The following is a 12,994-nucleotide window of genomic DNA, read 5'->3' as shown; positions in this document are numbered from 1 at the left end:
TCCATAGCCTCGGCTGTAAACTACTCCCGGATGGCTCTCAGGTACAAGTCCACCTTGCCTTCCTCCAGCTCTACTGGCTTAAACCATCCCTGCCCCTTACCGCAGGGACCTTCTCCCTTCTTCCTATGCTTTATAACAACGGACTTTGTTTCTGTAATCCGGCTTACATAAAGCCATACTGGCTGCTTCACCAGCCAAAGGGGCCATGCATGGGGACACAGGGCAGGAAGCTCTGGCTTGTGCTGCCCTCAATGAAAGCGTAGACTGAAGCATACCCAAGCAATATGGGAGCAGTGAGTCCCCTCCCCTCCATTACAGCTTCTGAAAGGGAGTTGTGCCAGTTGCTCTGATTTTATGTTAAAGTAACAGAGAGGCAGGAAAATTCCACTTTTCTCCTGACTCGTTAAATATTTGCCTTTGAGGCTTTGCCCTTGCTGTGAGGGGAAGGCAAACAGCCGCGCGTTTTGGCCTCGGTGTCACCAGGGCGGGTGTAACACTGAGCGCTCAGAAAGCAGGACTCTGTGGACAGGTCCCACTCCTGTGCAGCGCCTTTGTACAGACAAACCTCCCCTTCCCACAGCCAGGGTGTCGAGCAGAAATAGAGGCATTTAATTAAAAAACCACCAGCTGCTTCAAAGAAAGAAGGGCCTTTCTGTATGCGCAAAGTGCTCAGCCGAGGCTGGTGAGACCAGTTGAGCAACACATCAAAACCTTTGGAGTTGATCACAGCTACCTGCATGGGTAACTGGGAGAGACAGAGGACAACGCATGCCAGGACAAAACATTGAACAAATAAATAAATCAGGCAGATGAAATGGGAAATCGGGTGTGAGAAAGTGTTCAGCCAGACCCGATTTTGCTTAGGAAAAATATACAAAGATTGTGGGCAACATCATCCTTGAACATTTCCAAGAAAGAAGAAAAGATACTCATGTCTACTTCCTTCAGCAGGCTAGTAAGTAAACAAAAACAGGACAAGGGAACAACGAACACGGCTCAACAGCCAGTGATCAGGCAGCGTTCCCAGCCGGGTGGAGAACCATCAAAGATGCAGGAAACATGGGATCAACACATAGAAATGGATTCAAGCTGTGCCACCCCGAGATGCACTTTCAGAAGTAACTCAGAGATGAATAGCCAATGCTTAAGAAGTTGCACAGCAATTGAGCAACTGTGATTTAACTCGCATCCAAAAATTTTAGAGGGCTCCTGAGAAACCGGCTGGAGCATCAGCAATGCCTTTCTTAAGTCCTGAAAGGCAATGAAATGTCAGACTGGCCAAATGTGCCAGCACTCAAAATGAGCAAATGGATCGGGTGAAATAACTAAGAGACCTATCTATGCCACAGCAATGCCGGGGCAAGCCATAGGGCCACAGCAATGCCAGGGAAAGCAGCTGGGCTGTCAGTTAACTCTTTACTTGTAATTACCATCAATCAGCACAGATAAAACGATGCGTGGTATCGAACTAAAAATATTTCTGAGAAAATCAGACCTTTTGATATAGATGATAATGCTGATTAAACCGCTAATTTCTGTTAGATCTGGACCAAATAATATTCGGATTACCGGTTTTAAAGAGTAAAACAACAAAAACAGCAAGGAACCTAATTAATTAATCAACTAGCTAGTTAAAAAAAAATCTCTGGGTAACTGTAAATTAGAATCTTCTTTAATTGGATATGTTTCTACTGAGGTCTAGAAGGGATTCTTGACCCTATATGTTCTTTTCTCTATTTGGTAGTAATTTCTTTACACAACAGGCTGACAGAAAACGCATGGATTCACAGGAACAACGGCTTACTTTGTGCCTGCACAAACAACAAAGGGCTCAGCCGTTGTGTAGCATGCACAACGCTATACAGTGATAAATGATGGCCACAGGAATAGTACTGCAGGACCAAGCATCTTTTCCAGAGACCACTGATCCCGAAGTAACAAATCAAGAATAAAAACAAAGACTTGGGACCCCGGCAGATAATGAACACGAGCACAACACTGAGGACAAGAGGGTGGATGTAATGAAAAGGGCATGTTTTCACAAGAGGATAATCTACTGCTGCGAGCAATTTATCAAGCTTTATGAGAGTTCTTGATCACTGAAAAGTTTAAAAAGACATTTTTTTCTTGAAAATCTCTCTCTCTGAAATATGTTCAGCTGCCAGAACCTGCCCAGCCTGTGTCATTTAGTACTCTTTCTAATTGCTGGGTAGTTCTGCCAGTTGTTAAAGTCACAGATTAATTACTTAGCTGATCTTGATGGAGTGAAGTATTTACCTTTCTCTCTTTAAAAGCAACATAAGTAAATTCCCCTGGCCTCCAAGCAGGGGACAAAGCATTCCAACTGCAGTAACTCAGTATCCACTCAGATAACGTGAATGCCTCTGTAGCTGCATGCACAATGATGTTATCAAGTGGGTATTTTTTTTTTTTTTGAGTGCAGTGAAACAGAAAACGGCAACATCTACAAGAACAGGGTCAGATTGCCCCGAACTTGCTTTGCCTTCGGTGCGAGTGTCTGTCCTCCTAAATTACTGTGATGCTGCAGCGAGCTGATGCAGCTGTGTTGTGTCCAGGCTCCAGCTGGCTGGGTTTGGGACACCTCCAAGCTTGGTCTGTCTGTGCCCAGTCCCATGAATGCAGGAGGGCAGAAAATGGCATCACAGGGCAGCAAGAAGGAAGAATTGTGTCGAAACAGGCCTGAAGAGCCAGAGAAACCAGAAAGAGACTGCTTTCCACATGGATGTCCTCATCCACGAGAGGGTGGAATGTGTCAGGTGAAATTTGTTATAGAAATGGAGAAAGCATTAAAAAAAAATCATGTGAGTAGACAGAGAGTGGGGAAAAATGCTGGTAAAGCCACTTGTCTTGAACAGGTGGACTGAAGAAATAAAAAACAATCTGACCAAAGCATGCATCAGCTTGCATCCATAGCTAAATTCTTACCAGAAATAGGTAATGGACAGTTTCTTTAAAAAAAAAATCAGTTTTGGCTGCAAATTTAGATTTTAACATACTGTAATGGATTTAAGGACAAAGATATAAACCTGGCTGAGGAAACAAGTCTGAAAGCATGCTCTACCAGAACATGTAACCACCCAGAACTGAAATGCTTTCACACAACTGAATTAGTTTTCACTGGTATTTGCTTTCCTGAAATCCTCTTTTCCGATTTTCCTTTCCTTATTTAAATAAGGCATGGATATTTTCAGGATGAAACCACAAGTTTTGAAACAGCTTTGACATTAAGAAAAACATTTAAAAAAATCAAAATAGTATTTTGACCGACTAGAACAATTCTCTCCCTCCTTGTGTCAATTATCCTTTCAAAGCCTGCAAAGCAAGGTTACACTTCAACAGAATGTTTGAGGGTAAAGCTGTAGCTGACTTTCAACAGAATAAATGGAAAAGCACATACCTGGATCAAGGCACAGAATGGTTTGGGTTGGAAGGGACCTTAAAGACCACCCAGTTCCAACCCCCCTGCCATGGGCAGGGACACCTCCCACCAGACCAGGTTGCCCAAAGCCCCATCCAGCCTGGCCTTGAGCACCTCCAGGGACAGGGCATCCACAGCTTCTCTGGGCAGCCTGTGCCAGTGCCTCACCACCATAGAAAGCCCTGGATCCTGATTTACTTCCTTTTGGAACAAAGTCAGATCTCAACACGGTCTTGTGTAACTGTATGTTCACCTTTTCTGCCTTGCTGTCCCCATCGCTAAAGCTCTCATGTCTTGATTGATGTTGTATCCTATCTTTTGCCTTGATACACGACCTTGCTCCTCTGAAATCAGTTCTACATGCTCCAATTCAAACTGCTTTCTTAGTAAGAGCCAACCACTCCCTCCCTATCTGCTTCACTCCCTATCCACTCTCTCCCCACTGCTTCTCGTTTTTTCCCCAGAGCTCAAACAGAAATGCCTTGGTTTCTCTGCACATTTTTTCAGAATTTAACTCTCCAGGTTCTCGTGGTGTCTCATGAGCTCAGAAGCAGATCAGAAGATGGGGAAGAAGTGTGAAAAGAACAGAAAAAAAGATCACCAAAAAGACATCATCTTTTATTTGTTCAATTCTTTAGGCTCACCACAAAAATAGATCATCAAAATACTGCCAATTAGATTAGGAAGCAAGGTTTTGAAACCATAACCAGATACTCCACAGGTACTATATCCTCCCACTGACACATGGCTTCGTCTGCCTGCCAGCTTTGGGGAGGAGGTGGAACCTGGGACACTGACTTGTTTTTCCAGACATATTGCAGGGCATAGAGCAGGTCCTGACTCTGGGCTGGCACCTGCAGAGTCTGACACCTCAGAAATGGAAAACCTGTCTTAAATGTATTTTAATAGACTGACAAAGGGGGGCAAATGAATACTGCTGGACAAATACAAACATATTTTTTAAGTCTTTCTTTAAGGTGTCCATCGGAGATGTACATTGCTGCTACTTCCTCTCAAAATAACTTGAAAGGTCCAAAGGCTACAGTGCTACAATAAATACTTTTAGAACTACTTCAGACTTGGGAACTTAGCGCCAATCAACAAAACAACTGAAAAAAAACCTTCACTGACAAGGGTGAGATTCCTTTCATTTACCATCAGCGTGATTATTTGATTTCTAAACTGGTAAAGCAGACATATTGTTCCCTGCCAAGCTGATGGTTCCACAAAGCACTGCACTGAAATATTAAATGTTACTTTAATATACAAATTTTTAAAAAATCAAATTAAAATGAATTAAAATTCTGTCCCCTTTCAAGAAAGAGAGCATGACGTCTTAGAAGCATCATGCAAAGTATTTGCTTACAGCTGTGCTTCAGGATCTAGGAGTGCTCCACAATCCAGCCAAAAGCAAAGGAATCACTAAGTGACCACCATTTTCAAAATACAGTTCGTCATTGGGAAGCTGAGACCAGTTAGTCTGGGTAGATATTTTGAAGGTGCACTCTACTACAACTGGGTTGAATTAGCTTCAGGAGTCTTTGAACTTTTAAACAGCCCAGAAAGTAATTATTAAATTAGAGAGCAGAAAAAGAAAGACTACTTTCAGATGGTCCATTTCCTATTCAAAGTCACCAAATGCACTAAATTAAGAAGGCAATTATCTTTCCACTTCACACTAACAGCTACTCTTTGTGCCATTTCTTCCTACACTGAGCTTTAAAGGCTAAAAACTGGAAAAGAAATTTGGCAAGGCTGAAAAGCACGTTATTGAAGGCTGCTTGAATCACTTTTCTGTTGGATAAGGAGAGAGGGTTTTTTTTTGTTAGGGATACAAGCTGCATTAAAACCACACTACTGATGGAAAACGACTTTATGAAATTTGGATACGAGCATATAGTTTGTCTTCCACATACTTTAGTTCCTTGGATTATTCACTTTATTGCCAATCTAAGCATCTAGTAAGTCAAAGTAATTCCTGGCAAGGAACTTCAGCACACACATATTGAAGAGTTTTTAAGTCACAGCTCAAGGATGAGTATCTTGTCTGTACTGAGCACTCTTACAGCGCTGTCAGCAACTTCTGGTGATCAGGGGTAAGAAGGCAGCACTGTGGTAGTCCAAGCAGTGTCATATTAAATAAAAGAAAATTAGCAAAGAATGTACAAAGAGGGCACCATGGGATGAAGGAAAGGTCACTGGCACAGAGCACAGAAACCCTCAAGACAGTCCCTGCATAAGCCTCTTGTTTCGTCTGCCTTGCAGGCACAGGGTGTTACCACCAGCTTCTGGACCCAGGATGCTGCAGAGGGATGCGTTTCACAGGTAACTGAAAGTTAAAGCAGGGCATCAACTCAACCAGCAACAAGGAAATAGCTTTAACTGCGCACCCACTGGCACTCCCCTCTTGGGACAGAAAACACAGAACAACTAGATGCCCACATCAATCAAAGCCTTCTGATCCTCCAGGGAAAGCACAATGACAGCGTCAAAGCAGGCCTGATGCTAAGTTTGGTGCAGAAAAGTTTCAGTCCCACATTACTTAATTTTAAAAAATTAAGTAATCCAGCCATTGTTCCCTCTACTTTAAAGCAGACTTGTTTTCTTGTAGTTTGTAGGGGGTGAGAGAGCCTATTTGCGCTACTGAGAGCAACTTGGGTGGCTTAAGAGACGAAACCAAAGACGTGGAACAACAGGTCTAGTGTCTGACCTCAAGCAGGCAGAGATTTAGCTCAGGAGAGTTACATATTAAGACTCTGAAAGAAACTTGGATTTTATAATCTAGTTTTAGCCACAGCTCCTTTCATGCTTTTGAAGCTTTTTAATTAAGAAGACAATTAGAGCTGAACAATGTCTGCTGTGGTTAGAAGCCATGTGAACATGATGACTCAAAGCACGCTGAAGAAAACCCCTTGTACAGAACCCACTGCACTGAAGTAGTCTGTCACATAACACCAAGAACACAGAATTAATATTATAAATGCAACCGTTGAAGAGCTGTTTTCTAATTGCTGTTTCTGGTACTAACCTAGTTACCAGAGATGAACTGAACATTCAACTAAACCAATTTATGCTGCTACAAGATGTCTTGAAACTACCCACGCAGAATACCTGGGGTGGGTTTGCTGGAATGGGTTTCTGCACAACAAAAGAAGAGGAAGGCTGCTAGTCCTGTGATCCTTGACTCTTCCTGTTGTGAAATACACTTGAAGGCTGAGCAACCGACAGGAAGAGAGAGTCTGAACGTGCACTATCCTTCTTGTCCGGGTCTGGAAGTGAGTGGGTGGAGGGAATCGACTGCTCCTTCTTGAGCAAACGCCCTTGTATATGAAGAGACAGAGAAGGAGCCCCGTTTCCCTTCAGGAGCAGGGGTGGATCTCTTACTTACGCGTGCTTTCATCTCGTTAGCTACCGTCGTCGACATCATGACACAGCAGATGATGGTCACCAGGATGAAGTAAAGCGCGTACATGAAGCGGGTGCTTGTTGACTGTTTTATCTTGGGGCAGCATCGGCAACACAGGGAGCAAGCGGCAGTGCCACAGCAGCAGGCCAACTGGGAAGGAAGACACAAACACAAATCATTCTATCATCACCGCTAGGTTTCTGTTGCGAAACTCACACAGGGAAACTGGGCGACTTCCTGTAAAACTCCAGAGTTTCTTAAGTCATCTCTTTCCAGCATATCAGTATTTAAGTGGAAGCAGACTGTCCTGTTTATCCAAAGTCACTAGGTCCAAACACACCAGTTTCTAGTTCTCCCACACACTAAGGATGAGGACAAGGAGGTACTGCTCCTGATTTCTTAGCCCTACTCTCTGCCATCCTGTACAGCTCATGGCCCTAGCACGTTCCGCCCAACAGAACAGGCACTGCAATGATCAGGCTCTACGGCCTGCAATGTACGCTTCCCCTTACATGGTGAAGAAACACATCTGCACAAGAAGAGCACAGCCTCGAAATCTGTTTGCTTTTAACACAGAGACAAAAAGGAATTCTGTTCCTGGGACAAACTGGAGATGGGTTTTGTTTCACAACAAGCCGTACGGATCCATTTTCAATTAACCAGAACCATACTGTCCTGTTTAAGGTGCTTTTCTGGTATGTATGTACATATCCACCCCCACCACCCTCATAATTTGGCTATGGGAATTTATATGCTATTTAAGACTTAGAGCACATTAAAATGGAGGAAGGAAAGATGCTTAAGCAACATTTCAGGACAGTTGTGCTTGAGGCTTTATAAAGAGGTAACAACTACAAAAACAAATAAACAAAAACCACACTGGCAGTTCTAAATATCTTGAGCAACAGAGAAAGAGCCTGGAAATACTTTGCTTGCTGCAAACAAAGCAAAAAACATCTGAGCTTGAAAGACCCAAAATACAATGGCACAATCTTATAATGAAGAAAGCCAGAGAAAAAATTCATATTTACAGTTATTTAGACACATTTTTGCAAAGATGAAAGCGGTGATTCCATGTGCAAGATGAGAAGCATTAACACAGCTACAAGGGAAAATAATATGGAGTCACCCTTCAGCTGATATTGTCTACTATATTCAAACACTAATAGAAACAGAGTTGGTTATGTGTTTTTCTATTTCTCTTCTTCCTGCAACTATCTGAGGACCCACCAATTCAAAAACTTAAAGGATTCCTAACAGCACTCCCAAAAGCACATAATTTCCTCATTCAGCAGGGGAAAAGACACCAAACAAATCCTGCGAAGGATTTACCTTGGGGCTCATTATTCCCTTGCTGTTGACAGTATCATTAACTTTCAAAGCAGCTGGACTTCCCTTCCCTTCCTTCTACTTTAGGAAAAGTCATATATAACAACATAAATGCATTCGTTATTTCTGTACATAAGGCAGCAGTGTCTCTGGCCAGGCCCTTCTTGCAACAGGCAGCAGCTTCATGTGACTGAGCCCAGCAGACATGACCACAGGAGGAGGTTTGAGACATCAGCAGGCATCCAGGCGCAGGGCACCTCTCCTCCAGGTCCCGCTGCAGACCCAGAGCACCCTCAGCCCCCAGCACTCCTGTTTTCGGGGACTCCCTGTGGCTACTGCTCAGTGCAGGGACTGTGCACTGGTGGTGCTGGGGGCAGCAGATCAAGCCCAAGGACGCTCGCCCTGCTGTTCCTCAGCCCTCAATGGGAAAGCACGGATGGTCAGAGGAGCCAGCACCGAGGACTGCCTGACCCGGAGGCGGCGGTGGGAGTTTCGTGTGTTTGTTTGCTGACGTGTGTCTCTGATGAGACTCCAGAGTCGTGCTACCAGCCCGGCTGATCAAAGAGCACCAAGCCATTCTGATGAAGAAGTGTCTTTAAAAAGGCTCCCAGCTTATTATTTCCTTGCCACTATTATCAGCTGCAACACCCAAGCTCAGACTTCCTGCCTGCAGCCCTGCACAAAGGGTGCAGCGAAGGAAACCTTGCCTCGCTTCACAGCGGCTGTTGGGTTTGCAGCGCAAACAAAAAAGGGGACAGAACAACACGGCGCTCGCTCTGCCGTGCTCTCGGTTCATCGCTGCATCTTGCGCCAGACGAGACAGGGGCCTCAGAGCAAGCAGCTGCTAAAACTGCTGCTGCTGCAAAACAGAAATCCTCCCAAAAACACAAGAGCTCAAGCTGTGTGGGATAAACAGAATGGGCCCGTGTTGGCACCAAAGCTGGAAATTAAAAACACAACGTGCACAAGCACATCATGCAAGTATATTTTCAGAACAGAAGACAATGGCAGCCGAGTGAAATTAAGTTAACTTTTACTGCACCATCTACAAATCCAAGGCATAAGGAAGCTATGGTGAGGTACTGACTCATCAAGCCAATGGAAAAATAGTACTTCAAAACAAAAACGTGTCAGAAAATTATAATCCGTCCACTTCAGAATTGTGAAAAAAAATATAAGATTAAATGTCCTTTCAATCTGTATCAACCAGATCCAAAGCATCCAGGATGAACTTCAAATGCTGGCCGCACTCACCATAATGTTAAAAACTATACTGGAGAATGAAAAACGTATGCAGCTTTGGCATTTGTAAAAGTGAGAGTGGAACATCGTTTTCTTAAGTGCTGCAAAGCTTTGCCAGTGAAACCTCATCCATGTCCAGCAACATGTCTGCTATTCCAGTCCTGGGAGTCCTCCAGTCCCTCAGGCTGCTATTTAAAGCAACAAACACGTAAATAGAATATATAGATCATTTGCACATTGCTCCACGTTATCCAGAGACTTTAATGTTAGCTTCTAATAGCTAGCATGTAACCTATAAGTTGACAGTATTTGTGAAAAATAGCAGCACACCCATCTTATTTCAGACACACTCCTCTAAGCACTCTGAATAGCCATGGAAACCATAGAAAGTTGGTTAGGTTGATCAGCCACAGTCTCAAATTTTATTTTTTTTCTGTTTTAAACTCAGGTTATGTTTAACTACATTCCAGAGTGGACTGTAATGAAACAAGTGTTATCCAAAAATAAATGAAAACTGTCTCTGTCCCAGAGAGTAATATGCTGGCAGCAACTAACTGACCTGAGAGGTTTCAGAGATGTTATCCTTGGATGACAGACTTCACCGTTCAACTCTGCAATGAGTTCTCCTAAAAGGCTGGTGTTACTGTGCAGCTGAACTATGCAATCTCTCTGATGCCACATGCCTTACCCTGGCATTGCCCATCTCACCTCCCTCTATCTTCCTGACTGCTGTGAGGTCTGCCCAGGGGCTCAGGACCTACAGGTGCAGAGGTGTAAGCCAGCAACAAATTCTCTGCATGTTAAAAAAAAGAAACAACTGGGCTGTGAAGAAAAGCAAGCAGCGTCACAGATCTTTGATGGATTTAGATTATCATTAAACAAAAGCTCCTCCAAAGGCTGAGCTCTGCCGAACAAAGACACTTCTCAGTTTTCTGAACAGAAACAGGCCAGACAACCCAAGATCTGTGACCTCTGCGTGCAGGCAGGCCCCAGAAACCCTGGTGTGTACCTACAGAGCTCCTCCAGAGTCCTGTGACCCCTCCAAGCCCTGAGTCCCAGGGAGCCCAAGGCAAGAGCACCGGGAAGCCTGTCTGTCCTGACAGGAGGCTGCCACACGTGCAGTGGGTTCTGGCTTTAAGTCTCCCTGTTGCAAAGACAGCCAGGAGTCAGGCAGTCAGCATGAGCACGCACAGCCACCCCGGCTCCCTCTCCGCTCTTACTCACATCTCTCTGTTAGGGTCTGACAATATTTACAAGCACTGCACAAATATTTATGCTTTCCACAAATGTTTCCACAAATCCACCGCCTTCACAGCGCGGGACATCCATCTGCTTGGCTTGGTGCTGCCCGCCAGGAGCTCACGGGGCGCGCAGTGCTGGCTTACCTGAAGCCCTGACGTCGGAAAGCCCGCTGCCCCCGCGCACAGCGCAGCGGTTTGAGCTGTCTGGATGGTGGCTGATCTGACTGGCTTCGCAGCGGCAGCTGTGCATGGTTGTGTGGGAAATTACTCAGTTAAAAATACTGAAAGCAGAGCTTCACAGGTGTTTCTTTGGGCGGCAAGGCTGGTGTCAGAGCCACCAGATACCCCCAGCCCTTCTCCACGGCCAGCCACTCGCTCCTGATGCTGCACCACCGCTGCAGCAGCACTGGCAGAGTTGTTTCTGCTGCTGTTGGTAGCCAAACAAAAGAACTAGACAGCTTAAAAAAAAAAAAAAGGCAAAGGAGAGAAGTAAAAATGACTTTATCAATTACATTCAGCTGCCTGATGGGATTTACTGTGCAATGACAGAAACAATTTACCATTTCAACTGAGGGGAGAGCACGCATGCACTCTCCCCTTCAACTGAGGGGAGGGCAGAGGTAAGCACCTCACATCACTCCCGTGTGCTTTGCCCAAACCTTCTCCGAGCTGGCATTTCGGTGGTGGCTTTCTGCCATGCCATTTGAGACGAGCGCAGCAGGCTCCTGCCAGGTCAGGCGGACAGACAGCGCCACATCCACGCAGCCAGGACCAGAAGCAAACAGCACAGACTGCCCCTGCCCGTGCCAAACGCTTTCTGAGCGCAGGCAGGAGCGGATGCATGTGCGTGCTCCCATCTGATGTCAGCGTGGGCAGCAGCTATGGTTAGTAAGGGAGAGAGGCAGGAGGACAACACAGGGTGAAAGCGGGTTTGCCAACACACACACGAGCCACGTGCTCCCTACAAGTAACGCTCCACCAACATATATTTAACATCTGCCGCACCTGCAAGGCTTTGCAGGATCCAACCTGACACATCGGTGGAGTGAGACAGGACGGTAATGTTAGCCCCACACATAGCTATTTACACACAAGGCTGAGGAGTAAAGTGGATGTGTCCTGCCTACTGCTTTTGTAGACATCATGACATTTTTAGAAGGTATTTTCCAGCGATGCTTCCAAAAAAATCTCAGAGGTTGTAGAAAATATTTTCCATAGCCATTAAAACAAAGCGTATGTCCGTGAGGAGTTTTGGGCTCACTGCCAAAAATAGACTATGGTATTTTTAAAAGATACAAGCCATAGGGACGTACCAAACTTGTCACAACAAAGCTCTCTTCCTTTTGGGAGACTTCAGCTGAAATGGTAAAAAAATCAAAGCAAAGCAGAGTTTGTTGGAAAAAAAAAAAAGTGCACTCTTAAACGAAATGAAGACCTAACAGCGTGTCATTTCTTCCCTGCTACACGACCACCCGGGCAGCACGATGGGAGACCGCACGCTTGCTGGCCGTGCCAGAGAGCTGAGGAATGTGCCATGCTGAAGCTTCTTTTCACCAGGGCCAACAACAGCTTAGTTTTCCGTACACTGTTTGATTACTTGACCACTAGCGCGATCCGGAGCCGTAAGGCTTGCAGATAACGCAGTCACTGATCTGTCAGTGGCAAAGTCTACCGAAAACACCCAGGCAGCTACTTGCACAGCTGCACGAAGCGTGCAAGCGCTGATCACACGGCTTAAGCCAAGGGTTCTGTGACCAGCACACCAGCCAGTTAACTAACAACCTATTTTTATGAGCACGCCTCACACTGTGGACTGTGCAAAATTAAAACTGACCTCGGAGAAGCGTCACGCCAGCACAGACGCTGCCTTAACACTGCCTGCCTTCTGGTGAGGCTTTCGTGCCCTATGCTGAGCTCCCAAAACTGCAGGCTCCTGCCCTGCACAGTGGGTCAGAACGGACAAATAGCCAAGCAGCAGGAAGCAGACCAAAGCCTAAACGAGGGAGCGGCATCCAGGGTAGCTATGCCGATAGCCAGAAATTGGGCAAGCTGCTGGCAGACGCCGGCAGACGAAAAGTAAAGCAGCCGGCTGGACTGAGGATGATTAGCTTTTGTCTCCGTGCTCAAACGGTACTAAGCAGTGACTCAGCCCAACATTAGCAAATAACGTCACTGCAACATTTCTAAATTAAAGACTGCTCAACTGCTCTTCTCCTGACGATTTTGGAAAATTCAAGATGATTGTTTAGTCTGACCCGAGCATCGCATGCATCACATCACCCAGTTCCCCAGTAGTATAGCTATTTCCCAGTTATTAAATTTAGTGCAGACCATCTG

The 12,994-nt window shown here is 45.3% G+C and overlaps 1 protein-coding gene across 1 annotated transcript in view; it reads right to left on the bottom strand.

The window, feature by feature from the left end:
* The window catches only part of SERINC5 (serine incorporator 5), a 40,458-nt gene that overhangs the window by 20,817 nt on the left and 6,647 nt on the right, over positions 1–12,994 (bottom strand). The window contains exon 2 of the mRNA XM_035553528.2: positions 6,828–6,995. Coding sequence (XP_035409421.1) covers positions 6,828–6,995 — 168 coding nt within the window. The remainder of the gene's footprint in view (positions 1–6,827; positions 6,996–12,994) is intronic.

Source organism: Cygnus atratus, chromosome Z (assembly GCF_013377495.2).
Source record: "Cygnus atratus isolate AKBS03 ecotype Queensland, Australia chromosome Z, CAtr_DNAZoo_HiC_assembly, whole genome shotgun sequence".
Lineage (NCBI taxonomy): Eukaryota > Metazoa > Chordata > Aves > Anseriformes > Anatidae > Cygnus > Cygnus atratus.
This window is presented reverse-complemented; position numbering and strand designations above follow the sequence as displayed.